Raw genomic sequence first — 27,813 nt, 5'->3', positions numbered from 1 at the left:
AGTTTATTTTTATCAAGTACAAACCAAGGGCGCACTCTAACTCCGAGGCGGTCACTCAAGATGGCGACTTCAGGTGAGTGGGCAGCATGGCCTTGGTTGGCACATGGGAGGTGCCTATTCGTTTATTCACAACGATCATTTAACGATGATTTTGTTTAGTGATTGTGTTTGATCTGATCACCACGCGGAACGTATATCAACACTATCATGCAACTCGTAATCACCATACTAGACACACGAAGCCAACCATCCAACCCATACGGTGTCACATATGCACATGTCCCAACCTGGCACTATCGCACAGAATCCTTTTCAGGATATTCGATCAAATTCATAACGTCCAGTGTGTAATAAGTTTGATCAACCAAGAATTCAGATCAATTTGCTTAAGTGATAAATACACATGTTAGACTGCATCGTTTATGTAAAAATCTTACAAAGTTGACTCGTTATTGATAAATCAAAAGACCACAATAATTGTGTTTTGGTGTTAAAGTGAAACATGTATCCCTCTGATTGCAGTAATTTTTATGTCAACATGAAAATGTTTTGGCAAACTGATTGCAGTTATTTTGATCTGCTGCATTTTGTTTCTTTTGTTTATTAGTAGTTCATTGCTTCGTTTCTCTGGTACATGCTGTTGATCATTTGAAACCATTCGGATAACACTGTCTGTATCGATAGTCTGTAAGTTTTCATTTCTAAAGTTATTTATCAAATGTAAATTTGTTACCATATCTGCAGCATTGTAAGTAGTAATCTTGGCATGGTATTATTTGTTGAGAGGGTTAAGAAAGGTAATCCTTACTTGCCGGATTATAAGCTAGGAAGTAGAGTAATAAGTAAAAGAAAAACTATGGTTCTATTGTCATAGATTAATACTCACTTGTACTATTATGTTATATTATTATGTTGCAAGTTTGTACACAAGTTTGTTTTTATTACTAATGGGTCTGTTATAAAAGTAATCTGAATCATTTTAATGCCTTGTTGAAGAAATTATTATTCTGTGTGAGATGTTTGTTTGTTAACAGCCTCTATAAAAAAATCATTATCAAGCCAACAATAATACGAATCTGACTATGAAATAAAAGTTGTAATGATAGAATACTTTTAAGTGAATAGATCTTCATCAAAAGGTGTCTTGCAGGCACTTGTTGATATCGTCATGGTATTTAATCAGTCAGAGAGAAAAATATAGAATGCAGCCCTTCTAATCCAGCCATAGCTTAGCAAGGCTCCAGATATTTTTTCAACATGTGGAGTATGTACACCTTATTTTTTCAATTTGAGAGTACTGAGAAAAGTAAGAGTACTGAATGGAATTTCATGGTGTGTAAGTAATCTTGTGTTTCGTTTCATATATGCACAACAACATTGCTACTCTTCTGTAAACAGGTCAATAAACAATAAAGTAATACTTTTTCAGATAACTACTTCTTCATGTACCACCATATACAAGATAAAGCTGGAACATTCTGATTTTAAAAATACTTTCTGAAGATTGTCACAGATTATGTCTTTGAATACCATACAGTCCCTCCTGGATTCCGCAGCAAATTTTTAAGAATTCCACGTCAATTAAAGCAAATTCTGCACTCTATTTTTTTCAATATTCTGCAAAACATTCTGCGCTGGAAACATTTAGGAAGTAAAAAAAAAACATTATACAGACCTTCATAGTGTAATTCTCAAACACAGATGTAACGTTCAGTTGACAGTACACACATCTTGAGTAAGTTTGATGACAGAGCACCCACACCTTTTTCTGTGTTTGAGAATTAAACACTTGCTGAAAGTTATTTGTCTCCTCTCATTCGTAACTTTGATGTAGACAAACAACTTCCAGTTTCATGCAAATAACAGTTATATATTTAAACTAAGTCTGAAATAATTTCAGTTTTCAAAATGATCGATTTTGAGAATGTATTTACAGTGTCATTTCATCTAATATTATTTTAAAGATGCCTAAAACTTGCTTTGTTAATAAAGTATCTTTAGTCATGATTATTTTGAAAATATTGTCACAGTCAATATGTCAGTTTGTTTTATGTGTAACTAATCCTACTTTTGACATTAACTGTTTTTGAAATAAGCAAATTCTGTGGCAGAAAAGTGGCAATTTCTGCACTGATTCTGTAAGAAAATGCGATTTCTGCAGAGTGATTTTTTTTTTTACAACTGCAGAATCCAGGACTGACCATACAATGAACATTCAAGAAAGTAATGATAAATATTGTTGCATCCATGGCCACATTGGCATGATGCGTCAATATGATGACACCAACTCCCATTAGATGAGAAAGTTCAACCAATTTTTGTGAAAATCAACTGATTTCATATTGCACCGATCAAAATTGAAATAAATGTCTTTTCAGCTGTCTTTCAAAGTAAGTAATATAGGTTCAGTTTTTATCTTGTGTTTTTATTTGGACTATCCCATTATAATGAGTAAGTGAAAGGTAGTAGCTAATCTGTTCATTGAACCGTGAATGTGGTTGATTTAGAGTGTCTCCGATCTGCTTGTCCAAGGACACTGTATCATGACCTCATTGTGTACATCAGTGCTCATGATCTAAATCACTGGGTTGTCTGTTCAACACTCAGTTATTTAAAGACTTTATTCATACAGTAAATAATGGTTAATTTTGCTTTAAACAACAAATGAACAAGCAAGCTGAAGCAATGTTATAAAGTGTTCAACTTAAATTACTATTGGCAAACAGCCTAAATTAAGCTGACACTGTAATGTAAATACAGTAGTATTCTAGGAAGTGTAGACCAAAACACATTCATTAAATAGTAAACATTATTTCACAGCAGGTAGCATAGTAAATATATATGCCAAGATATGCATTCCTAACAGATCATTATAAATCACTAAGTTTAAGTCTCCGTATAATGCTTATCATGATACTTACCTGGCAACATTCTGCTTGTCTTTAATGTTGCCCATTATATAAAAAGTTGCCTGTCAGCCAGTTTGTTTTTACCCATTTTATTTGATTTTAATTTTGTTTTGTTAATTTTCAAAGGTCACATGCAATGTAAAACACATATTTCCAGATTCTGATAACTTCATGCATGCACTTACCAAAACAAATCATCAAAAATGCCAATTCAACCTAAAATCAGAGATCAAACTATTCACTAAATTTTACCCCAGAGTTGTTTCAACAGCTGTACTGTGCTGCGCCCATAACACATGCGCAGTGAATAGCCCTCAGCGTATCAGCAAATGAACTAGCCAGTCGGAAGTCGTCATTACACTTGTGTGCCCACCCACCCATCCACTATGACTGGGTTCGGTCTCCAGAGGGCTTCGTTTCAAGGGAAATTAGCCCAAGTACAAAATATTACACTTTTGAATCGTGATTGTACACTTATAATTTTGTTTATTTGCTTTTTCACAAGCAGCAATGTATATTATTTGTCATGAACAAGTGATAATTGTGTCTTAATTATGTTTGATTTTTTGGTTGCATGTGACCTTCAAGGGAATGGCATTGTGAATCAGGTTTGGCATTTTATTTCGAGAATGATGCTTGTATGCCACTTGACTGAATAGTTGTCAGGTCAGGTTTTTGCAACACTTTGACAATAGATTGAAAATGTAAACATGAATAGAAATATGTTTGTTCACTGGTATAAATCCCTTTTTGTGAATACTGGTAATTGATAAAGGACATGGCAGACTTAGCTCATAGCCTCAGTAAATCTCAAACTCATAGTACCACCAGCCCCATCTAGTGTTAGTAGGATAGTTAGCCTTGTGCTTAAAGATTTACCATGTCATGGTGATTCCCCACTTGACCACAATATGTAGAGCCCATATCTTGTGTCTCCAGCCGTGATATTGTACCTGTATTGCTCAAAGCAGTATAAAACCTTACTCACCCATTCAGTTACTGTGTCAGATGCCAAACCTCACATGGGTTGTCAGAGATTGTCAAATTATTGGTTGCAAATAATATGCAAGGCTCTACTCTAGCTGTCTGCTATTTCAATACCTTGTCCAAAAACTGAGTCTTATAAAAAAAATTCTGATAGTGTTGTTCGATCATGATGATCAACATTTTGAAGACGATGTCCTAAGGTGAAAGAAAACTGAAAGTAATGTAAGATCGCATGTTCAAGGTGGTAAAGCTGAGATCAACATCAAATAGAATCAGATATGTTTGACACAGGCTTCTCTAGTTTCAGCTTACTTTTGATGAAATACTAAAATCTTTGGTTTCATTTGGGTAGCCTAGTGGTTAAAGTGTTTGTTCACCACACTGAAGACCCAGGTTCCATTGTCCACAATGGGTACAGGTAGTCTGTCGTACAGACCCTGAAGTATAGATATCTGAGAAAGCCCATGCAAGTCTAGAAAATGTGGCAAGTGTAGATTTCCATAGCTTCTTAAAATGAAGATAGTCTCAGGGCTCCATTTCATTATATTATTTTTTTTGTCACTATGAACGTTTTTACAGTAAAATATGTTCATTTCAGAGACTAGCTGTTAGTGCAGGGTACAGGGTGTGAAGCCCATTTCTGGTGTCCCCCCTGGCGTGATGTTGCTGGAATATTGCTGAAATTAGTGAAAATGACATAAAGCTTAACTCACTCAATTCAAATTCTCAATAATAAAATGGTATTTGTGATTTTACAGCTAGTAAGAAGAAACAAAAGAAGCAGAAGGGTAAGACCCTTGCGCTGACCGATTTCCTGGCTGATGACAAAGGAGGTTCAGGACCCGGAACCAGCTATGTGCTGGCCAGCAAGCCCCTGGACTGGGCATCTGAGATGGAAAACATGGACAATACTGATGGTGAGACAACTAATGTTCTCTCACAATATGACTGTGAAAATCTGATTTGAATATTTGGGTCATTAATAGTTTTTTGACATTGTTAGAAATACTGTTTCACATATGCCATGTTTGAAGTTTTGTGGGGTGTGAGTGAAATTGAGATCTGTTGCTGTGGTTGAAAATGGGACCATCTAAATCTCTATGTTTTTAAATGGGGCAAAAAGTAAGAATCACATGACCTAATTTCTTTTTTAAAAACTGACTGGAACTGGAATGAAATTTCACATACTGTATCTCCTTGAAGATCCAGGTTAGAACTGGTCTTTAGAACTGATTCACACATCTCATTGTATCCATAGATATTGTATTGCTAATGCCGTTGATCACTGGATTGTATGGTCCAGACTCAATTATTTATAGACTGCAGCCATGTTGCTGGAATATTCCTGAATATGGCATTTAACAACAAGTCAACCAAGATATATTGTAAACTACATTGATAACAAACACCTGAAAGGAACCGAAGGATTATTGTGAACTGTTTGTTTTGCCACTTGCTGCATATGACAGACTACAAATGGAAGTGGTTCACTGTTATAAGTCTGCAGTATGTCTGTTTGGTTGAGAGGCCCACCGAGTGTAAAAGACAGAACTTTCATCAAGTAGTGACAGTAAGGATGTAAATGGACGGAATTTATTAAATCATGAGCATCTCGAACATTTCAGAGTAGTTCTCTGATATGGCTGAAATATTGTGACAATGTGACGTTAAATGTTACGTCACTCAGAGTATTTCTCCTAACTATCCTGATGTTCATGCTCTTCTAAGGCCATTAGTTAGCCTAGTGGTTAAAGCTTTCACTTGTAATGGCAAAGACCTGGGTTCAATTCCAAACATGGATGCAAGGTGTGAAGCACATTCTTTAGTCTCTGTATATGATTTTGATAGTGACAAACAATCCCACTTGAATAGGAGCCTCAGTGTGATGGGAACTCATGACCAGAGGAAATCTAGACCTCCTTCATTTTGAGGTTTAGTATTGCAGGGATGGCAAGGCAGTAGTGCAAATAATGAGATTCAGGGACTGTAAGACAAACAACCCAATCCTGTGTATTCCCCCTTGATATTGCTGGAATAATTTCTTGTAAAACTGACTCACTCCATGTGTTTTGTGGACAGATGTACCAGAAATTGAGTATGGTACGAGATCCCACTTCGACCGCTCTGTCCTCCCGACTGCCCCCAAGGCTGCTCGGGGACCTGACGTGGACATGGAGAAGATCCCAAACAACCCTCCCTTCACGGCATTCATCGGAAACCTCGCCTATGAAGCCAGCGAGGACAGGATTCATGAATTCTTCAAGAACCAAAAGGTGTGTTTGTCCGGTGTTTTCTATGACTCTTTACCACAAAATTCAGGAAAAATAGAGATTAACATGGCATTAAATAAATACATAAATTGCATTATTTTTTTTAACCTTAGTTTGACTAGTTTTAAAGAATTATCTTATATCTTTTTAAACCAGAAACATGTTAGGCCATAGCTACAACAAGACACTATTTCTTGATTAGGTAATAGAAGGGCATGACTTCTGTAACCAGCTGGAGTGGTGGGATAGCCTAGTGGTTAAAGTGTTGGCTTGTTATGCCGAAGACCCCTGTTCGATTCCCCTCATGGGTACAATGTGTGAAGCCTATTTCTATTTCCCCTAGCATGATATGGCTGGAATATTGCTAGAAGTAGTGTAAAACCACGCTTGCTGTCTGTTTCACCAAATCTGTGTTACTGGAGTCAACAGTGTTCAACAAACATTGAGGTGATTGTTGTTAAACGGTAAACTACAAATAATGCTTATGAGAAAATGAGAAAACATGTTTTGCATGGGGTACTAAAATGCACACCAACCGTGCGTCAATGCACATTTGTCTTTTCTGGACCAGAACTTCAAAACTGTTCACTATTTCTTCACCAAACTTGGCACATAGATGGATCTGGTGGCGTACTGGTGGCGTTTGATAGTTTTGGAATTCTGAATGAAACATTTTTGTGCATTTCCATGGCATCGAGCTCAAGTTTGAGTGAATTTGGTGGGTGTGGTTTTTTTTGGACCAGAACTGTTCACCATTTCTTCACCAGACTTGGCATATGGATAAGTCAGGTGGTGTACTGGTGTCTTTCAGTAGTTTTGGAATTCTGGATAAAATGTCTTTTGTGCTTCCATCCAATTCCATGTTTGTCTTCAACTGAATTTGATGGTAGTGTTCCTCTCTGGAGCAGAATTTACAAACCTTTCAATACTCTCCTTCCACTTTGCCATATAGACCCCAAAACATTCAAAGTCATCATAGCTAGTAGACATATCCATGAAGAGTATTTTGCCATTGAAGGGGATATTGATAACTTTGTGTTCTTGTATCACTAACAAGGACTGATTTCAGTATGTTTTTGTATATCTGGAATGACAAACATAGAAACTGTTGTGTACATTTTGTGAAATGTTGCTGCTCAGATTGCAGATTAGGGTGGTGGGGTAGCCGAGTGGTTCAAGCATTTGCTTGTCACACTGAAGACCTGGGTTCAAATCCCCACATGGGTACAATGTGTGAAGCCCATTTCTGGTGTTCCCCACCATGATATTGCTGAAAGCGGCGTTAAAAGATACTGAGTCAGTCAGTCAGTTTGATGGTAAATTATTCATGGTATCACATCTCCCTCATATCAGGATAAACACATGTTACATTCCTTATGTTTCATTAGGAACTGATGGCACATCACCTTTGGATAAATACAGAATCCTAGACAGAGTTTAAACAGATAATCAATGTTCAGATCAATATATCTTAAGGGCTTGTGATTACAATGTCTGGTGAAAGAGGAGTAGGATTGTGGCCTTACATGACTGTTAGTCACAAATGGGGCAAATCCTTGGGATTTAACTGCCAACACGCACCTGATTACATTGGGGCTATTTTCAATGTGGCCATGTTTGTGAAACATTAGGACTCGGAATAAGAGCAGAAATACATGACTGAAATCTGTCTTACTATTTTAGTGATGAACCATTCTGCATTTCCAGGGTGATAGATGCGATTTTTAGTGTAGAAAGAATATTTCTTTAACTACATTTGCAAAACCAGTGAATTTGAGTAAACTGTGAGTGTATAAATATTTTGTAGCCAGATATCATCCTTCAGCTATGAATTTTTATGTTGCTCATAGTTTATTGTTTTCAGTAGTTTGAATCATAATCAGACATATTCTGGGACAATGTTTTTTGTCTCTATTTTCAGTAAATGCATGTTTCTGAATGAAAAATATATTGTATACAGTAGACTGTAGTGGTTGGGTTGACTGATGTTTGCTTCTATTTTTTTTTCTTTTTGCATTGGTATTTTGATAGTATCGAAACCACTTAAAGGCTAGTTGTTAGACACAGTAATGCGGAAAGGGTGACTATATATTCTGCATTGCGGGACTATGTATGTCACGATTCTTGTGAATGTGATATCTCATGAACAGTTGTACCCAATGTCTTCACGTTTGGTGACTACCAACATTCAGGAATTATGCAGAAGCCGGTCTTTTTAGGTAACCTTGACCTTATCTTCAATGTTTTGTTGGAAAATGTTGTCAATTTGTTGTGTTTTTTCTTATTTCTTACAACTAACCCTGTACATTGTTGTAGGTGGCAAATGTGCGTCTGCCCACTGATCAGGGACGTCTACGAGGATTTGGTTATGTGGAATTTGAAGATCGTGAATCTCTTATTGATGCACTTACATTAAATGACTCGGTAAGTGCTACTGACATCTTGTTTTTGGGCTATATACATGCTTTGAAAAGGTTGTTATTAGTATAATGTGAAAACAGTGCCTTGCAATGCACATGGTCAGCTGACCGCCATGAATTTTCTGAATAAAATTAATATTTTATACTTTTCCTGACTCATGACGAAAGCCCTCCCAACCGCCCCACAGAGACACACTGAATTCTAGTATTCTCGTGTCTGGCGATTATAGAAGAGAGTGAAGTATCATGACGGTCAGCAGACCAAGTGCGTAGCAAGGGAGGTAATATAGGGGTGAGTGTGAATTTTACATCTGCTCCTTTTAGAAGGGAACTTCAAGGGATTTCAGGTGTTCCACTACCTTCGCCAGGAAGAGGAGAGTAAGCAATTAAGCATGAGTCAGGATTAGTGTGAAATATAAATTTTATTCAGAAAATTACATTTTGCTACAAATTGAGACATTTTTAAGCAGCTCAAGCAACAAACCTTGACAAGTAAGATAAAGGTTGCTCTATTCATCTAGATTAGAATAGAAATAGCCATATTTTATTGTTGTATCCTTAGTGATGGTGTGTTTACCATACAGGCTCCTCCTTTGATCATTTTTTTTCCATGAAACTTTTGACACAAACATGGAGGACCTGGGGATCTCAGTTATTAGTTTTAAGTGTTAGTGTACTGTTAGGCAGTACAAGGATCCTGTGAAGTAATAGGGTAGAGAACTGAATGTTCCAGTAATTTCTTTTTTTAGAGCCTGGAATGAAGGAATAGACAAACACTTAGCAAATCTGGGTACAATGAATAATATTGAGTCCCTTGGGTCACAGCAAAAAAATATTTCTGAGTGCATTCTTTACATTTTGTGCATACTGGACATGCCATGTAAATCCCTGATTCATGCCCAAAATTTGAAACTGAAAATAATTAGGCTATGTAAATATATAACAGCAATACCAGAGATTAACCAGCCTTGATTATGGGTCAAAATAATGTGAATTGGTAAATGTCTGAAACTTGGTGATGACCCCAGGTGTTTGTAGAGAAATAGGGTGAAACTGATTTCATTGTTTTCTATTCAAACACAGGTATTCGCAGGGAGAAAAATCCGTGTTGATTTGGCAGGACAGAACCAGCAAGGTATGCTTTGTCAGCAGTCTCTAATCATTGTTTTATTGAGTATTTGAAGCACAGGAATACATTTGGAACCGGCAACGTCAGCCGGAGGTATCAAATGAAATATTCCCATGCTTCAAATACTCGATAACACTCGGAAATTGGCCAACACATGATGTTTATCGACATTGTAAATAAAAAAGTAAACCAATGGGTTTTACTGTCTGCACTCGTTTACATCGAGTACGGGTACATCAGTGAAGTGTCATCAGCTGGCTGATTCAGCTGGTACCCATGGTAGCATCTGGAGTTGCTCATTTGTGACGTCATTCCTACTTTACGTCACAATGTGATTTGAATGACGTCACCACTGCTGATGGCACAACAAAACAATTGTTTGCAATGTTTCTACGTGTCCATACGCAGTGAACGGTCTTGCAGTTTCCGGGAATCTAATACCATTTGATCATGTTTTTCAACCAATCAGATTACAGAACATAATGACTTTTGGTTTACAATGCTTTTTACATCACTATGATATGTTAACTGTGTTTCAGCATCATGAACTATCAGGCAAACATGAACTTGTGGTGTCAGATACATGCAGGGTAAACAAAATGATCTTATTGTGATGTTAAAACCCTTGTAATATAGGACGGTGGGGTTGCCTAGTGTCACAGTAAAGGTCTGGGTTCAAGTCCATTTGTTGGTCAAAACTGTGAACGTCCTCCTTTACAGGAAATGATCGTGGAGGAGGAATGGGTGGCTCAGACTATCGCCGATCAGCTGATGAACCTGACCGCACCGATTCCAATTGGAGGAGGAGAGAGCCGGGTAGTGCTCCGGGTAGGTATTACTGTGCCTGAAAATTCAAAATGAATGAAAAGATGCAGTTAATGTTTTATGAATTGAAAGTGTGTTGAAAGTGGAAAGACATCAGAAATTCTGTAAGCAGGACTGTTAACAATCTTGTAAAGAAGACATACAGTAGCAGCTGTTGTCTTTTCCTGGATACCTGTGAAGAAATAGGATAGAAGTGACCATCTCGGAGCCATGATTGTTGTAAGGTGATAATGCTTGGTTGGTATGATTCAATTTGTAGCCAATGGAAGCATTGATCAATGCTCATTAAGGTAGTCACTGGATTGTGAGGGTTCTGGAATTGATAACTTACAGACCACAGTGATATGGCTGAAATATGCAGAGTGTAGTTGATTGTATGGTATCCTGGTTCTGTGGATCGATGTTCATGATATCTGTCACTGGATTGTTAGGCCCAGTCTTGATTATTTACAAATCACTTTAATGTAGTTGTAATATTGCAGAGTGCAACAATAATTTTTCTCACTGAGGCATTAAGTGTAGTATCCTATATCTGTTTGCAAAATAAAAGATCCGGGTGAGAATTGGTCTTCAGTAACCCTAGTGACAAATGGGATTGGATGTACTTACTTGGATGACTTATGTCATTGTATCATAACTGCATAGATTGATGCTCATGTTGTTGACCACTGGATTGTCATGTCTTAACTTGATTATTTACAGACTGCTGCCATGTAGCTGGAATAGTGTAGAGTGTGGCGTTAAACAACAAACCAACCAAGTCATGTTTGCAATGTTGCATCTTTAAATGCATCAGGTTTACTATCATCCTTTTGATTTTAGAACGTCCAGCTTTTGACCGTGGAGGTGATCGTGATGGTGGTCGTGGATTTAGTGGCCGTGATGGGGGAAGATTTGGTGATCGATATGGAGATAGGGATGGTGGTCGTTCTTTTGGCGACAGAGATGGAGGACGTTATGGTGACAGAGATGGAGGACGCTATGGCGACAGAGATGGTGGTGGTGGTGGACGCTATGGAGACAGGGACAGGGATGGTGGACGTTATGGAGACAGGGATGGTGGTCGCTATGGCGACAGGGATGGTGGTCGCTACGGCGATAGGGACGGTGGTCGCTATGGTGACAGGGACGGAGGTCGCTATGGCGACAGGGATGGTGGTCGCTATGGCGACAGGGATGGTGGCGGAGGACGGTTCAGTGACCGATATGGAGATAGGGATGGGGATAGGTATGGAGGCAGAAGTCGTGGGTTCTCTGATCGAGATGGTGGTAGACGAGGATTTGGTAGTGGGTTCCAGTCAAGAGAAGATGGTGGAGGATACAGCGATAGATATGGATCGAGAGGGTAGGTTCACATCAGGTTACAGTGTTTTCTATAGCAGAGTAGTCGTGTTTTGGGCATATTTAAAAAAAAATATACCAGGATTCTTGAATAAATGTTTGAAAAATAGCACAATTATGGTCAAAATAAAGTCATTTTCTTAACCAATCATTTTATTTGGTAATGCTGGAAGAAGTTTAGCACCTGTACCTCAACGTAGCTATTAATTTTTGCAAATTATTGTTTTAAAGTAATGGCATTATAATCAGCAATATTCATTTGTTTCCTCACTTTCCTTAACTAACAGCTTTTTATTGCCATGACACAGCCTCAGAGGCAACAGTAATCTAAGTTAATATCTACAGCTTGTTATTTCACAGTATGTTTTGTATTGTAGTGGAGATCGACCTAACAGTAGAGAAACTAGTCAAGGTAAGACAATAACCTCTCAAAAGTGGAGAAGGGTCAATGGGGTAGTCTAGTAGTGACAGTGTTCACTCATCACATCTGAAGTTCTATTCCCCTCCGGTGTACAATGTGTGAAGCTCATTCCTGGTGTCTTCTTCCATGATATTGTGGAAAAAGTGGCATAAAAATATACCCGAAGACCTGGGTTCGATTCCTCACACAGATACAGTATGTGATGCCCATTTCTGGTGTCCCAAGCTGTTGTATTGCTGGACTGTTGCTAAATGTGGCATAAAACCATACTCACTCACTTACTCAAAAGAGTAAGTGCCAAGTAGATACAGTATACAGTTCATTAACATTTTGTGTTAATATTGGCCTTCAGCAACCCATGCATGTTGTAAGAAGCTGCCAACAAGATCAGGTTGTCAGGACAGCGGACTAGGTTCAAGCTCACTACATCCCAATTTGCATAGATCAGTGCTTGTGATGTCAGTCACTGAATTATCCAATCCAGACATGTTTATTTGAAAAATGGCTGTCATTATATAACTGAACAAGGGTGGGACTGGAACATCTTTTTTTTTTGATTAAAATTCTGAAGAGAATGCACAATAGATTATTCAACAAATGTATGGATTGTCCTTCAGAAAAATAAATTAATCTGCTTCTCAACTCCCTGACTAAGCAGTGATTTGGCAAACTAATATTTATGTTTCTAAATGCTTCTCTCAGAGGCCCCCAAGGAGAGACCCCGGCTCCAGCTGCAGCCCAGGTCAAAACCAACAGACACCAATAGCACTGAGGAAAGAAAATCTTCCATTTTTGGCTCGGCAAAACCTGTGGACACATCTGCTCGTGAGCGTGAGATTGAGGAACGTCTGCAACGTGAACGTCAGATGATTTCACACAGATACGATGAAGAGAAAGAGAACAGGAATTATGACAATAGGTGAGACCTCTGGGTTTTTGGAATATTGCAGAGGAACTGTAGATTTTCAGAGATGACTAGTGGGGTAATAATGTGTGTTGTAAAAGACACATGATTTGTTTGTGTCCAAATATGCAGTGAAGATCCATGTTAGAATTTGCCATCAGCAACACATGGTTGATGTTAGAGGCGATTAATGGGATTGGATGACTCGCTGACTTTGTTGTCACATATCATCATATCGCATTTGGGTAGATTGATGCTCATGATGTTGATCACTGGATTGTCTGTTCTGCCACCTTATAGCTGGAGTGATCTGAAGACAGCGAAGACTTGCCAACAGCAATTCACCTTATTACATGTAGCATTGGACATAAGCAAGTTTATGAACATGGAATGTACAAGTATCATGTCACATTCACCAGTGTGTTGTCAATGTCCAATCAGCATGCTGTTGATCATTGGATTGTCTAGTCCAGACTCAATTATTTACAGACCGCAGACATATAGCTGGAATACTGCTGAGTGAGGCATTAAACAACCAACCAACCAACTGATATATCTGATACTAAAGTATATGTATAATGAATGATACACATCACTTACGAATTGATCTGGGCACCCATGGTAAATGTGCAAATGGATACACAAATTATTGACTTGTTTGAGCGGCATGTTTAGAAGTTGCAAGTCAGATAGAACAAGTATATATGAATGACAAATTATTGGTTACAAGGCCAACAAATCTTAATGCATGATGTTTACCTGTTTTAATTTTAGACCTGCAGGAAGTGGGACTCGGCGAGACAGTGACCGCTCAGATGGAGGTAGTAAACGTGAAAGACGTCTTAGTAGCAGCTCTGGGAAAGGAGTCCGACCAGGTATAGCTTGTTCCAACCACCTGAGAGAGACCGACTTGTGGCCGTAGGGGAACATGTCAACCAGTAACACATTCAACGACAATTTTGAATAAAGAAAACAGAACATTTCAGCCTGAAACCCAGCTGATGAAAGGAACAAAAATGGGGTTGTCATTGTTTGTAATTGTCTTTGTTCAATAGAGGGTGTTAGTGAAAAATGATAACTGAAGGTAATTATATCATGGAAATCGATGATATGTCATATGTCATGTCAAAATGGGGTGTCCTGTAAGAAGTTTACGTTTTACTGTTCACTTTGAAACATTCACAAAACCCATCATGGTTTAATTAGCATCACTCAAAGTTAGTTTAATGTAGCTACTAACAAAGTCCAGTTAAACATTTTTTGGCTGCAATTTGATCCCTTAATATCTTCATGAAAAAGGACACATTGGGGCGGGTAAACATGCTTCAGAAATGAACTTAATTAAAATATGAACTGATACGTTGAGAAACAGGAAAAATGTGCAGATATTTCAGTTGATGTAGACCATGGTCACTTAGTAACTGTGTCTGGTTCAACAGGTTCCCCTATGTTAAGTGTGCTTCTGTCAGTTTCTTGCTTTATCTTCTTCAAGTGGTCTTTTTTATCAGAGTGTATGTTTGGTTTCCCTCGGAGAATTGGAACAATCTATAGCGAACCCGTGACCTACCTACCAGTGTGACAATGGCTGCCTTCACAATAACTTGCTTTTAGCACCCAGGGCTTGTATTCACACTGTTATTCACCATGTTTTGTTTCTAAACACTGAATGCTGCTGATTGCCAATATAGCTCCTTATATATGGTACATGTTTAACCTCTGAATGCTATGTTGTTTTCATAGTTCTAATTGTGTTTTGAGAGAAGCAGTGTGTTTAGTTAAGATCCTGGGTCCGTTTTACAAGGCGATCAAAGTGCAAAAATGATCGTAACTCCCATACTTTAGGAAAGACTGACGACACTTGTGATGCTATGATCGCTTGTGAAATGGGCCCCTATACACTGAAATGGTTTCATTTTCTGCATGAAGGTCTGACACCTGCTAAAAATCCCTTTTCATGTGAACCTGAGCTTACTTTGTTCGCCCTATTTAACTGGAGACGTGTCTTAAGCCAAGCAGATTTCTGCTTTCTATGAGATTCATTTGTTCATAGTACCAAAAGGGGAAAAAAAAGACAAATTGTATAGGAATTGATTTTTGTGAAATGTTTCAAGACATTGACAAATTGAATGTTGAACAAAATGGGTGACACCATAGACCATATAATAGATAATATATGGTCTCTGGTGACACAGTAATGTCAAAAGAATTGTATTGTTTGGTGCTTGTCCTTGTTGCTTGTGATCGCATGTGGAATCCAACACTCTTCATACACTTTAACCAAATATGGCGGCATCTCGTAATATATGGCATGAGATAAACTTTTAGTGATTTTGCTGCTATGGCAACACTTCACAGGTTTGGTATACACTATGCTTCCACTATCCATGAATACAGAAGATTTTTAGAGTAGTCATGACACATGTCTATTTCTATTCAACAAAGGAAACAGCCTCGTATATCAGTAACTCATAACAGTCAGTTGCAGCCAGCATTGTGCAATCCTAGTCATTACCAAATGCAGGACTTTTTAATTCATAATGCCATGAAGAAAGTACATGTATTCAGATCTAACATGTCAAATTTGTGGTTAAACTCTTTCTTAAGTACAGATTCTGGTACTTCACTGAGAAAATGGAGTCCCAAACTTAATAGATGTTATTGTAGAGTTTGTTAGATAGATGCAAGGCTTCGGCGCATGTTGTGTGAGAAGCATAGCCGAAGTATTGGCTAAGAATAGTGACCACACTGCAGTTTGGTGTGAGTTTTTGTTTAACGAAACAGTCAGCAATATTCCAGCTAAAAGGCAGCAGTCTGTAAATAATCAACCGGACAATCCAACAGCATGAAAATCGATCTTTGCAATTGGGATATGAGGACTACTCTATGAAGTAACTGGACATTCAGGGAGGGAGAGGGGGTGTCATCAACAAACCTGTGAAGTAAAACAGTTTTTTCTTGATTTATGGTTGCATAACTAACTGCATGATTAATCCTTGTTTAACCTGTAACATGCTTAGAAAAGCCAGTCCAGCATGTTTGAGCTATATTATTCAAGTACCCATTTTGATGGTGCTGTTAATGTAAATTTTGTTCTTGCATTCATTAAATTTGTTGAGTGTGTATTGTCACAAATATATCTAGACCTTACCAGGTTGATAAGCATAGCATTCATACAATTTTTGTGATCATTGACTGGTCTTGGAATGAAAAATTTTAGCCACTGAGGAAAATTATGTCACTGCACTTGCTGAACTAAATGCTGCGCTCCTTGCTCATTTTAGTATAGGTATAACATTCTTGCACTATTTCAACCTGGTAGCATGTCTCTTGTTGCCATGACACTGTCCATGTTTCTTCAGGCCCTCCTCCAGTTACAAGTCAACGGTCTCGCCGTGATAGTGAGCTGTCCAACCATTCTGATGTCTTTAATGATGACAAGGAAGAGCCTAAGCCAGCCACGTCTCCAAAGAAAGAGGACACATCCAAACTGGTAGATGCACCTCCTCCTAAGGAGAACGCTTGGTCCAGACGGCCACCGTCACATACATCTCCGTCATCCCATTCTTCAGAACCCAGGTCACCAACTTCATCAGATGTAAGTCACAAATAATTTGAATTCTCTTGCAAGTATTTCAGTTTCATTTAGTTCTCAGGAGCCTTTGCAAATCATTTTAAGGAGACTGTAAGACAATGCACTTTCGGATCAATATTTTAGTATGCATTGCGATGACTTGAGGTGAAACTGCCTAAATTGCATGGATCACTGCTTATACTATTGATCACTGACCGCCACCATATAGCTGGAATATTGCTGGGTGCAGTTTTAAACAACTAACTGGTAAAACCACGAAGGTTGATCTATGTCAGACATTGGTTCGATTACCCACATGGGTACGGTGTGTGAAGTCTTTTTGTGGTGTCCACCGTTATAAAAACTAAAAGTGTAAAATTAAACTTCTTGTCATGGTATTGCTGAAATATTGTCAACTGTTACATAAACTATGGGCCATTCTTGCCCCAAGTCCACAGCCACTAATTTCACAACAGGATTTAGCTTTCAAACCTGAGCCCAGTGGCCATGGTAACCTATGTATGGCCTTAGAGTGTGCTCTGTGTTCTGTGCTGACATTGTGGATCACTGCCTGGATCACTGCCATTCAGTTACAGCCATGTTGACTCTGTGCATTGCAGCAGTTAACTCCCTTCAATAATTTTGTACGTTTGTATGGTCTGCATAATAGTTGCATTGTTTTACATTTGTAATTACTCCTAGTAATTTCCACAAGATATCAAGGTGCCATTAATTCTCCCAAATTGAACTGACTGTATGATTATATATTTCACCAAATAAATTGATTGTTAAGACATAACTGGATATCAGTTACTTTGTATTCGGTTTCCAGCCCGGAACATCTCCCGGATCTAACCAGTGGAGTAAAGGTCGCCCAGAACAGCGTCAGGATAATGCCCCGCGAGACAATGCCTGGGGTAGGAGGCAAGACAAGGACACAGATAGCAGAGGTGAGTAACAGTAAATAATAAAATAGTGCCTTTGAATTTTTTTTTTTCAAAAGGGATCCCCAAAATATCTTTGGAAGTATTTGTTAACTGAGTGATATGTTTTCAATATCTTCTTTCTGATTATCAACCAGAAGACATAGATATATACACAAAAGTAATTTCACATCAACAGTTAAGAATATATTCTGTGACAAAGACAAGGACCCTTGAATGTAAAGTGTACGGTGAGCAATCCATGGCTGTCATCAGAGGCGACTACTAATCTTCTTCATGCATGTTATTATGTCCCAGACGCATAGATTTATTCTAATGATGTCAATCACTAAATTGTCAGAGATTACTTCATAACTAAACACATAGCTCTTTTCATGTGTACTGGGTCAAGCAAGAAAGAAAATCTAAGGCATTGAAACTATAAAATAAAACTCCAGAAAATCATGCGGTCACTGCAGGTATTTGAAAGTTATTCCCTGAACCAGAACCCATAATTGTTCTGAATGGCTCCTCATGATTATGTGTCTAGATTTTAGCATTTTTAGTCAAACTTGTAGTCTATTTTGTGGATAAAATTTAATAAAACAAGTCCGACTAATGCCAGTAGACATTTGTTTGTCATTAAAGGAATGCTGAAATTAACTTATATCTTGTAATGTTTGCTGAGATTCAGTTGCAAGGGGAATTAAATCATATTAGTACTAGTCGACTTATAAATTGTTCATATACAGTTACATTGCCTGCTCATGGTTCTACGTATGTTACTAATCCCAGTCATAGGACACCATCATACTTTCAGTTCCTCGGAAATCAATCAGCTATGCTGTCTGTTAGGTGCAGTGAACTAAACTTTCACATTGCCGACACATCTTCATGGGTACCCATTTCACAGCTGGGTGAACTAAGACAATGTGTGCCCAAGTATCTTCTCTAATGATACTATACAGATGTGCCCACCTTAGAACCCGAACCTAGGTGCCTCCACTGGGGATTGAACCCAGACCTTCAGCATGATAGGCAGACACCTTACACTGCACTATTGCCTTCCAAATTGTACATAATTATCTCTCACCAAATTAGCCAAGCAGACTTGCGATGCAGAGTTGTCGCCCTTGTTTTTGACCCATGCATATTGGATTTGTGTGTGGTGTACACAACATGATTGTGACTTCTGGTTTTTCAGCACCTTGACCCACCATACCATTGGTGGTGGGTTTCAGAGATATACCAATGGTTTGTGGGTTTTACCATACCAATGAACAAAGCAAAGTGTGATCATGTTTGCTCACTGGAGTGTTCAACGTTTAAATAAAGTTGTCAATATTGACATTAAGCCGTGAACTGTAATGCTCTGGCACCATTCTTTAATATTTCTTTCTGTGTTGGTACAGTAACAATGTCAAAGAATCTATGCTGTTATTCAGTACGTCAGGAAAGATAATAAAAACACCCTAAGTTTGGATGAATCCTGTCGCAATGAAAATGTTTTATTACGTGAAGAAATATCAAATCAGTTTGTGATGCACCCAACTGAACATTGCCACTGTGTGTCTGCAGCTCACGGTGGTTGAATCAGGCTGCATTACTCATCAGCACCAGATGGCCAAGGTCAAAGTTAGGTAGGGTGAAGTCTCAGAGTACTGTTGTTCTGTTGACAGGGCCGGGTTTTTCGGACAGGGGGCGTGGCCGAGGTCGAGGAATGGGCCGAGGTGGTGAAAGGGGGCGTGGCTCCGATAAAAAGTCAGTCCATGTGCTTTGATAAGTAGACATGACTGAGTGCTATGTTTCTTTCACTTTGTACTCTCAAACAGGTACACCAAGTCTAGATGTGGGTCAGTAGCATCTCACTCACTGTTTCCATGGCAACCAAAATATCTTTTTTTATCGTTTTATGTAACATAGATCTATTGTATTGCTGCTGTAATAGATAAATTTTCAGTTAGGTACTAGTTCTACAAAGAAAGTTGTTTGTGACATGAAGTAAGTATTGGTCCATACTAATGTAATACTAATGGAAATAAAGCAACAAGAAAAATGAAGTGATTTAGCTGCGCTATGGACTTTAAGACATGTCACAAATAATACTGTAGTCATGTGTATGAACACATTAATTGTTCTTGATGCATAGACTGACATGAATGACAGTCAACGTCATCAGAATAATCTATACTTGGTTAGCCTGCTGTTGCTTCCTTTCATATAGAACTCAAGAGCTGATTTTCAGGGGTAATATTGGAGGGCATAAGCTCAGGTCATCATACAAGGAAAATGTGTTTTGAGATTTGGTTGGTCACAACTGATTACATGAGCACCAACTAGTTGGTTGCCTTTGAACACTTAGATTGGGCAAAATATTCATTGTTAGCATTAACGCAGAAACATTCGTTTTTCATGCAAAAATGAAAACACGTGAAAAATAGTTTGCATGCTTGTTTTGGTCGCGTAGATTGTGATTACCAAATTTCAAAAGGTACCTTAAAACAACGACATCTAAAGAACCAATATATTTTGAAATGATTAGCGATTGTAATGAAAACATTACGCACCAAAGATTTGGACTACACATTTACTATTCTGTTTCTGCGCACACTTACACAAAACCTATCACGAACACTGATATTGCACAAGTGCATTGTAGGGATGCAATGATTCAGTTCGATTCCTCGAAAATCATATGACGCCTTAGGTTCGACATTTAATATGCATTATTACTATTTTGATTCAATATTTGGATATCTTTTTAGTTATTTCCACACAGCGAGAACGTTATTATTACTCCAACTTGAGCAGTTTTGAGTGCTGAAATAAAGCAAACGTTATTGGTTGATTCCGGACTGATAGTCTGATGAGAATTGTTGGGAATAGACTGTTCTATATAAAAACATCATATCTATTTGTTTTAAGAAGGATATATCATTTACATTTCTGATTTCATAGTTAAATGTTTGAAAAAGGTTTTCAGTGTGATATGCTTTGTTTCATAAACTCTGAGAGTGATTTTTGATCTGATATTTATTGTATAATGAACTGAATCCAAAATGATGGAATCGAGGGCTCAATATCAAGAAACGAATCAAGGTCTGTGTGAATCATTGCAGCCATAGTGCATTGCAACTTTTCATGGATGATTGATGATACATATTTGTTACTGATCAAGACCATACACTTGCTGTAGAACTACATGTTTGTTTGTGACACTCACCATTCCCACCTCTTTTTCTGTCAAATATTGCAAAGAGAATTGTAATTAACATTCAGGTTTACTTAGGAAAATAACCACCATCAAATGCCTTGATTTCATGGCCTATTGGAACAAATTTGCTCTGATCGTTAAATGCCCTTAATGGACATATACAATTCCTGTGAATATGTGAATATATAATTTATTTGGAAGTGAGAAGCATTGCTCAAAGTATGTGTTGACAAGGGATCGTGTTTTCCAAACCTTTCAAGATTTCACATGTTATAGATGAAAAATATATATGTCATTCCTCAAACATTTATTATGACCCACTTTCCTGTTGTAAGTAATTGATGCCAAATTACATAAGAAAAATAAAATCCATTCTTACAATTTAGGTGTTTTGGAGGCTATACAGGAGGAAGGAGTGTTATAATAACATGAAATGACTCTGAGCATATGCCCTGTTATATTGCTTCAGTTTTTGCTTTCTTCATATTTATTAGATTCAACCTTTTTTCGCAGATATTTAAATCAGCGAGGTGATGTTCTTGTTATTTTTTTTTTTCTTTTATTTATTTATTTTTTTTTGTCTTTGTTTCTTAGGTTTTTTTGGTTGGGTTTTTTAGGGGGGCAGGGGTGGGGAAGTATATGTAACCTTGTTATAGCTATTTTTGACTGCTTTGAAATTTAAGTTTACAGTCGATACGATTGATGTTGCTTTGTGATATTTTGCAAATGTTGCTTTTGAAATGATAAAAGTGATGTAACAGATTGATATCAAGCAGCTATTCAGTATGGTGAGAAATGCAAATATCAGCGCCAAAGTCAGATAGGAAGTAGAAGGATTGAAAACAACTGCTTCTGCTATAACATAATGATATCAAGTCATGGAAGCTGACTTGAATGTGTGTGTATGGAGTTGTCACACACAGTTGAGCTGAGATATCTCGCAAAAATTGATTCATTGAGGACTGAACACATCTAGCAAATGTGAATCTCCCTTGACTGAGTGAGGGATCAAAACTTAAATCTGTAGTTGCTCCAGAAGAAACACTGGATGACACAAACAGGTGGCTGTTATTGAGCATTTGAAGTTCCTTTTGTTTAATTTGTGTAACTTTTATATCTGTTACAGGGGAGTCCGTGAAAAACACATCCCAAAATCGATAGAAGAGATGCCAAAATATGAAGAAACTAAAAAAAAGGTAGAAACAGAATGATAATATGTTATTGTATTGTGTACTATCTTGGCGCTCACAATGAAACTGCAATGCTAGTGCTTCAGCCAGACAAGCGCCATTGTGTCATTGACACTAGTAAATATGCAAAGGCACTTTTTTTTCAGTGCTAAAGCATACTGATTGGCGTAGCATTTAATATAGTCCCCAGGTCCTCTACGCCATGGTTATCATGAATAGCAAAAGTCTTAACTGCATTGCCACAGATTTTAGTATTTCACATGCTCGTTGGCAGCACTCAAAAACTCCTGGCCGAAGCACTCCAATGCACACTACTTAATCAGGGTAATCTGCATATTGAACGCTTTGATCTTGTGGGCCGTCTATCCCAAGGTCATAGGGTTCCTGTGTACTTAAATGCTACTGTACAGAGTTATGTCCCTTGTCAAACCAAACTTTAGTTCTTAGTATTTGTCCAACTTGATTTCAGTGATTTTTGTATTGTACATAGTTGTTTCTCAACCATTGGAGTCTGCATTCAGGTCTTAAAACACCTGAAACACTCAAACAGCAGTTCATCTTGTTACCATGGGGTTGGACATCACTTAGTTTATAAACATCAAATGTGCAAATATAACTTCACACACACCAGTGCACTGTTTATGTCATCAGATCAGCATTTTTGAATCATTTGAATCTTGTTTTGTTGGACCAGATAAGAACATTTGAAATGATTGCATTGATATATAGTGTTGGTATTATTTGACCTATCCAGGTTTGAATTGGTCTTTTTTTAACCCATGCTTGTTATATAAGGCGACAAATGTGATCAGATGGTCAGGCTTGCTGACTTGGTTGACACATAGTGTCATATCCCAGTTGCGTAGGTTGATGTTCATGCTGTTGTTCCCAGGCTTGTCTGTTCCAAATCAGATTATTTACAGACTGCCGTCATATATATTGCTGAGTGAGGTGTAAAACTACACTCACTCATTCACCTTAGTTGTGAATTTTCTAAAAGTAAGGTTTGAGCGATGAAGGTTTATGAGGAAGTTATTTCTCTCCTATGTGTGTTACACTGATGTTAAGAAAAACATGTCCGTGTGAATTCACAACTTGCGATACTTGATTTGTAAAATCGGTAATGATGCGCATTGTCAGACAATAATCATTTTCTTATCATTCTGCTCTCATTTGATCAAATATTATGTTGTCTGATTTTTTCAGGACTGGTCAGATACAAACAAATATTCATTTCTCATGGATGAAGAAGACAAGGACTCGACATAATTGATGACATAATGTTGTTCAGCAAACAAATCAGCATATGACATGTGTCAGCTTGAGTACTCTGGAATCAAAGCACAGACAACCAGCATCAACATATCTTGCATCTGTCTACTGGTGTGAAAATAGTGTTTTTAGACATAACAGTTGTAAAAGTTGTAAAGACATTACCTGCCACTTGCTGCTTTGACTTGATGAAGTGTGAAATCAATTATCATACATTAAATTTAGACACATGTGTTAAATGTGAACAGGGTAAGAGCTAACGTTGAATATATTCAGGGTGGGAAAGTTGAGAAAATATGTGAATGCTGTTAGTTAAATGAAATGAAATATTTTCTGAAATGAAATATTTTTTATGAAATAACTTAGAAAAGTAGAAAAAAAAATTGTAAAGTTTGTATTGTAGAACAGGTGAGAACTAACTGTGAGATTAAGTGATTTGGTCGAGAAATGTTCACATAACAGTACTGTCCTGTATTCTAGTAGACCATGAAAAGATGGAATATTGGACATATTATTGAAATCAGGTTCCATCTGTAACCATGGTAATGGTTACTGTTATTTTCTTTTCTGAAGTATTAATCATAAATTTGTTTTAATATATTGTTCCATTTCAAATTTCTGGAAATTTTTAGATGCATGATTCAGACTTAATTCCATGTTCATTGTGTATGTATCTGTGTCGGACATTGGTCCATGATTTGAAGTAAGTGTTGCCTTTGATCATTCGTGTTACGATCTTGACATTGAATATATTTTGAGAGGAACTGTTTGAGCTTTCCTCAGCAAGTAGTCGCCCTTGGTGTCTACTATTCTTCATTCATAGCTATTTTTCTGGTATATTTGAATTCAACATATTGATGTCTCATTGAACCATCAACTAACAATGGTCACGTAGGTTTCTCTTTGCACCTTCAGGATGTTATGTCCTGTTTATCATAATCATATTGTAATGGGATGTTGTGTCCATATTTGTGTCAGATTGTCCCCGTTTGTAATTACAAGGTTTCATTTTGTTGGCATTTGTACATGAGCTTTGTGACAAACTTTGTCCATTACTTGTTCCTGTAGGGAGATCGGAATTTCCTCGGTCTAATATTGTACATCATTAACCTCTGATGCACAGCACTGAATCAATCATTTTCTATGAATGTTCTATCTCAGGTAGGAGATACGAAGAGTCTATGAACCATGTCAGCCAATAGCTAGACTCTGTTAATACAGCTGGTGGAAAAGCTGATATATTGCTGATTAGTGTTTGAGAAGACACTCAGAGATGCTCTGCAATTTGATTCGTTGATCCAGCATTCTCCTCAACTTCATATTCTCAACATGCTGTGTATGCGATAGTACCCTATGTACGTGCTATAAAAGATGTAGCACCCTGTGTAAATGCTATATAAGAGATAGCAGCCTACATGCTATATCGCCTACTCGTTGTACAAGTCTGGTCATGACCATAGATGGAGTATGTGAAGATATCTGACTTAGATATTGTTTATCTAAACAGTGTTCTTTATTCAGGAAACATTTCTTGTTTTTGTAAATAACTGTTAACTTTCTCTGCAAACTTCCCACAACCAGGATTTCATGTTAGCTCTTATAGAAACATAATCTTGGTTCTCTTGTCATCAGCTGAAACACACATGAAGATTTTTGTCCAGTTGACAAATTCATAAGTTCTGACAGATTTCAAGTTTGAATATAGATCTCTGTCTCTGTTTTGTAGTGTTTTCCAAGGAACCAGTTTTTGTTTTATCTTAGTCTAGGTATTTCTATACTTTTATAGTGTAAGTATTCTAAAGTTTTCTTTTTTCAACAGTTCAGACTTTGTTCTTTGTTTCATCTTGCCTGTGTATTTAATCATAATTGTATATATCATGTTTCATATGAATACAAGATGGATTAAGTACTTCTTTAGCAATGATTCAGTGAATTACCATAGTCTCTGACATTGGTATTTCTCTAAGTGTTTATTTTTTCATTTTTGTAAAAAAGTGTCCATCACCAATAAAGTCTGTTTGGTTTGGTTTTGCTGTCACAATCAAAACATAGAAATGTACAACTAGCATTGAGTTACCTCCCTTGAGGTACATATTGCAGTACACCCTTGAGGTATTACCTCTAGGTACTCTGTATATCTATACCTGTAGACATTACAACAGCTTCAAAGAATAAGATTAGCTGCCCCGTCTGGTGAACATTTGTGTATCCAACCCAGTGTACAACTGGGCTCATGTGCACAAAGCAGTCTTAATGGCCGTATTCTACCACAGGCTGAAGACAGACTAAGATTCCTTTGTGCAAATGACCCTGTAGCAGTTTTTGCTGGGTAGACCTTCATCTGACCTTAGGGCAGGGATTCAAAAAGTTTTTTGAAAGCCACTTGCCACAGGGCAAATGACTTTATTAAAGTAACTTGTCCTGACTAAATTTCCACTTGCCCTGATTTTCATGGCATAATAAGATGTAATTATGAAAGAGTAAATCAGCATGGTACTTGATGTTAATGTTTAGTGGACTATTTATTGAGAAGTGATAAGTAGCAAAAAAGATAACTCTGCTGTATGATCTCTGTGAAATTTAATAGCTGTATTTTGAGCAGACATGAAATGAAATCCAGGTGTATTTGCACTATAAAACTGTAGGCAGAAGGTATCTAGTAGCCCACAGACAAGTAAGATACCATTATTTGATTGCCCAAAATGAAAACTGGGCATCGGGCAATGGGATTTTTTAACCCCTGCCTTACGGTCTTGTACTGGTTGGGGAAACGACCTTTCTGATGCCATTTGCACAGCTGAGACATGATTTGAACTTTTGTTTTTCACCCATTAAATTCTTATCACCAGTTTGCAGGTATATTAATTTAGTGTATGTCTCCAGGTAGGTCTTTGCTTACAAATCTCATGTCATTTTCCACGCATGCAGAGATGTCAGTCAGGATAAATTGGTTTGTGAATGTTTAAAAAAATCAAAATCTGAAATTTCCTGTTTTACAAGTTAAAGAACACCCACTATTGAAAGGCTGTGAGCTCTAATAACACCAGCCATTAAACAATAACTATAGTCATAGTAAGAAAAACGAGTGTTCTGTAACCTCATTTAAATGGTATCACAGTCAAAATTCAATAGACATGTAAGCTATGTTCTGTTTACAATGACGTTTGCCATTATGATATGGTATATGCGCAGAGGGTAAAGTGTTCACTCACAACAGCATGCCAGGTTTGATGCCCGAGGGTACAATATGTGCTGCGCAATACATTGTAGGTATTCCAAGAGTAAACCTTTTCCACTTGTGTCATACAATGGTACCATGACTCAGGTGTATAAACATGACTTTTCTACAAGAATTCATTCTTGAATGCTATTATTCGATTGGTTGACTTCTCTGTTATGAGGTAACTTGAGTTTGCATCCCCTGCACGGTGTCCCAGTTGGGACAGCCTGCTGCCAGCACTCTAGAATGCAGATTTTGTATACAGTCACTGCTGGGTCATGCTTGTTAATGCTGTATGTTTTGTTGTTAAGGGTGAAAGGTTTTCTTTTCTGTTGTCTTTACCTGGTGCCAATTGTTTGTGGTTTCTGCCATTTGTGCATGTACCTGTAAATTCTCTCACAGGGACATGTTAGTGTCTTGTAGATAAACATCACAGGCTTGTACAGATTGGGAGAAGAATTCATCCATTTTAATAAAATAAGTATACAAGTTGAAATGATTTGGTCATTCTTTATGGCTCTGCATAAGTGGATCCACATCCCAGTTTGTCTGGAAAGTTTTAGTATGAGAACCTTTGAAAGTCACATGAAAATGGGTGAAAATAAAACGTGCACCCTCCTTTCTCAAGAGGCTGTATCTGCACATGTTCTATTGAACGGTCAGAGTGAATGAGTTTAATGCTACTTTTAGTAATATTCAAGCAATATAACAACATAGGACACCCGAAATGGGCTTCATTGTGTCTATGAATTGACAAGTGAAACATGAGAAGGTACTGCGACTGCGATTGTGTGCAGATAGGGATGTAAACTGTGAACATTCAGGTTAGAGTTGGTCTTCAGAAACGCGTGCCTGCTGTAATAGGCGACTAATGACATCGCTCACTTGCTTGAATGGCTGTTGGAAAATAATCGACTCTGGACCAAACAATCCAGTGATTGGCATCATGAGCACTGATCTATACAATTGGGACAGGATATGTGTTAACCAAGTCAGTTCACTAGTCTGTGTATACACAAGATGACATGGTCTTCTGCCGAAACTGCAGACACCTCTCTAATTTCATCAATGGATGCATGTTCACAGGAGGGTGAGGCCAATCACCACATGAACAACTTAACAACCAACAGCACCAACAGAACAGCAGTACTAACATAGCCAACCCGGCTGATGCTACACACAATGAAAGGCAACACAAGACCTTTCCTGCCCCTGAC

At 37.7% G+C, this 27,813-nt stretch overlaps 1 protein-coding gene across 5 annotated transcripts; it reads left to right on the top strand.

The window, feature by feature from the left end:
• The first annotated feature begins 44 nt into the window (after nucleotides 1–44).
• On the top strand, nucleotides 45–27,092 carry LOC137299078 (eukaryotic translation initiation factor 4B-like). Of its 5 annotated transcripts, none has more exons than XM_067831571.1 (15): nucleotides 45–73; nucleotides 4,655–4,813; nucleotides 5,976–6,169; nucleotides 8,483–8,590; nucleotides 9,670–9,721; nucleotides 10,436–10,543; nucleotides 11,363–11,885; nucleotides 12,259–12,293; nucleotides 13,005–13,221; nucleotides 13,981–14,027; nucleotides 16,566–16,801; nucleotides 17,610–17,727; nucleotides 19,380–19,461; nucleotides 22,041–22,110; nucleotides 23,311–27,092. In XM_067831571.1, exons 1-15 carry the CDS (start codon nucleotides 61–63, stop codon nucleotides 23,371–23,373), a joined length of 2,025 nt encoding a protein of 674 aa, XP_067687672.1. In that variant the 5' UTR covers nucleotides 45–60; the 3' UTR covers nucleotides 23,374–27,092. The 5 variants fall into 5 exon arrangements, with proteins under 5 accessions (XP_067687672.1, XP_067687671.1, XP_067687670.1 ...); XM_067831570.1 differs by having other exon boundaries at nucleotides 55–73; nucleotides 13,981–14,036; XM_067831569.1 differs by having other exon boundaries at nucleotides 55–73; nucleotides 13,981–14,081.
• The last annotated feature ends 721 nt before the right edge of the window (nucleotides 27,093–27,813 follow it).

This window comes from Haliotis asinina, chromosome 10 (genome assembly GCF_037392515.1).
Source record: "Haliotis asinina isolate JCU_RB_2024 chromosome 10, JCU_Hal_asi_v2, whole genome shotgun sequence".
NCBI classification, from domain to species: domain Eukaryota; kingdom Metazoa; phylum Mollusca; class Gastropoda; order Lepetellida; family Haliotidae; genus Haliotis; species Haliotis asinina.
This window is presented reverse-complemented; position numbering and strand designations above follow the sequence as displayed.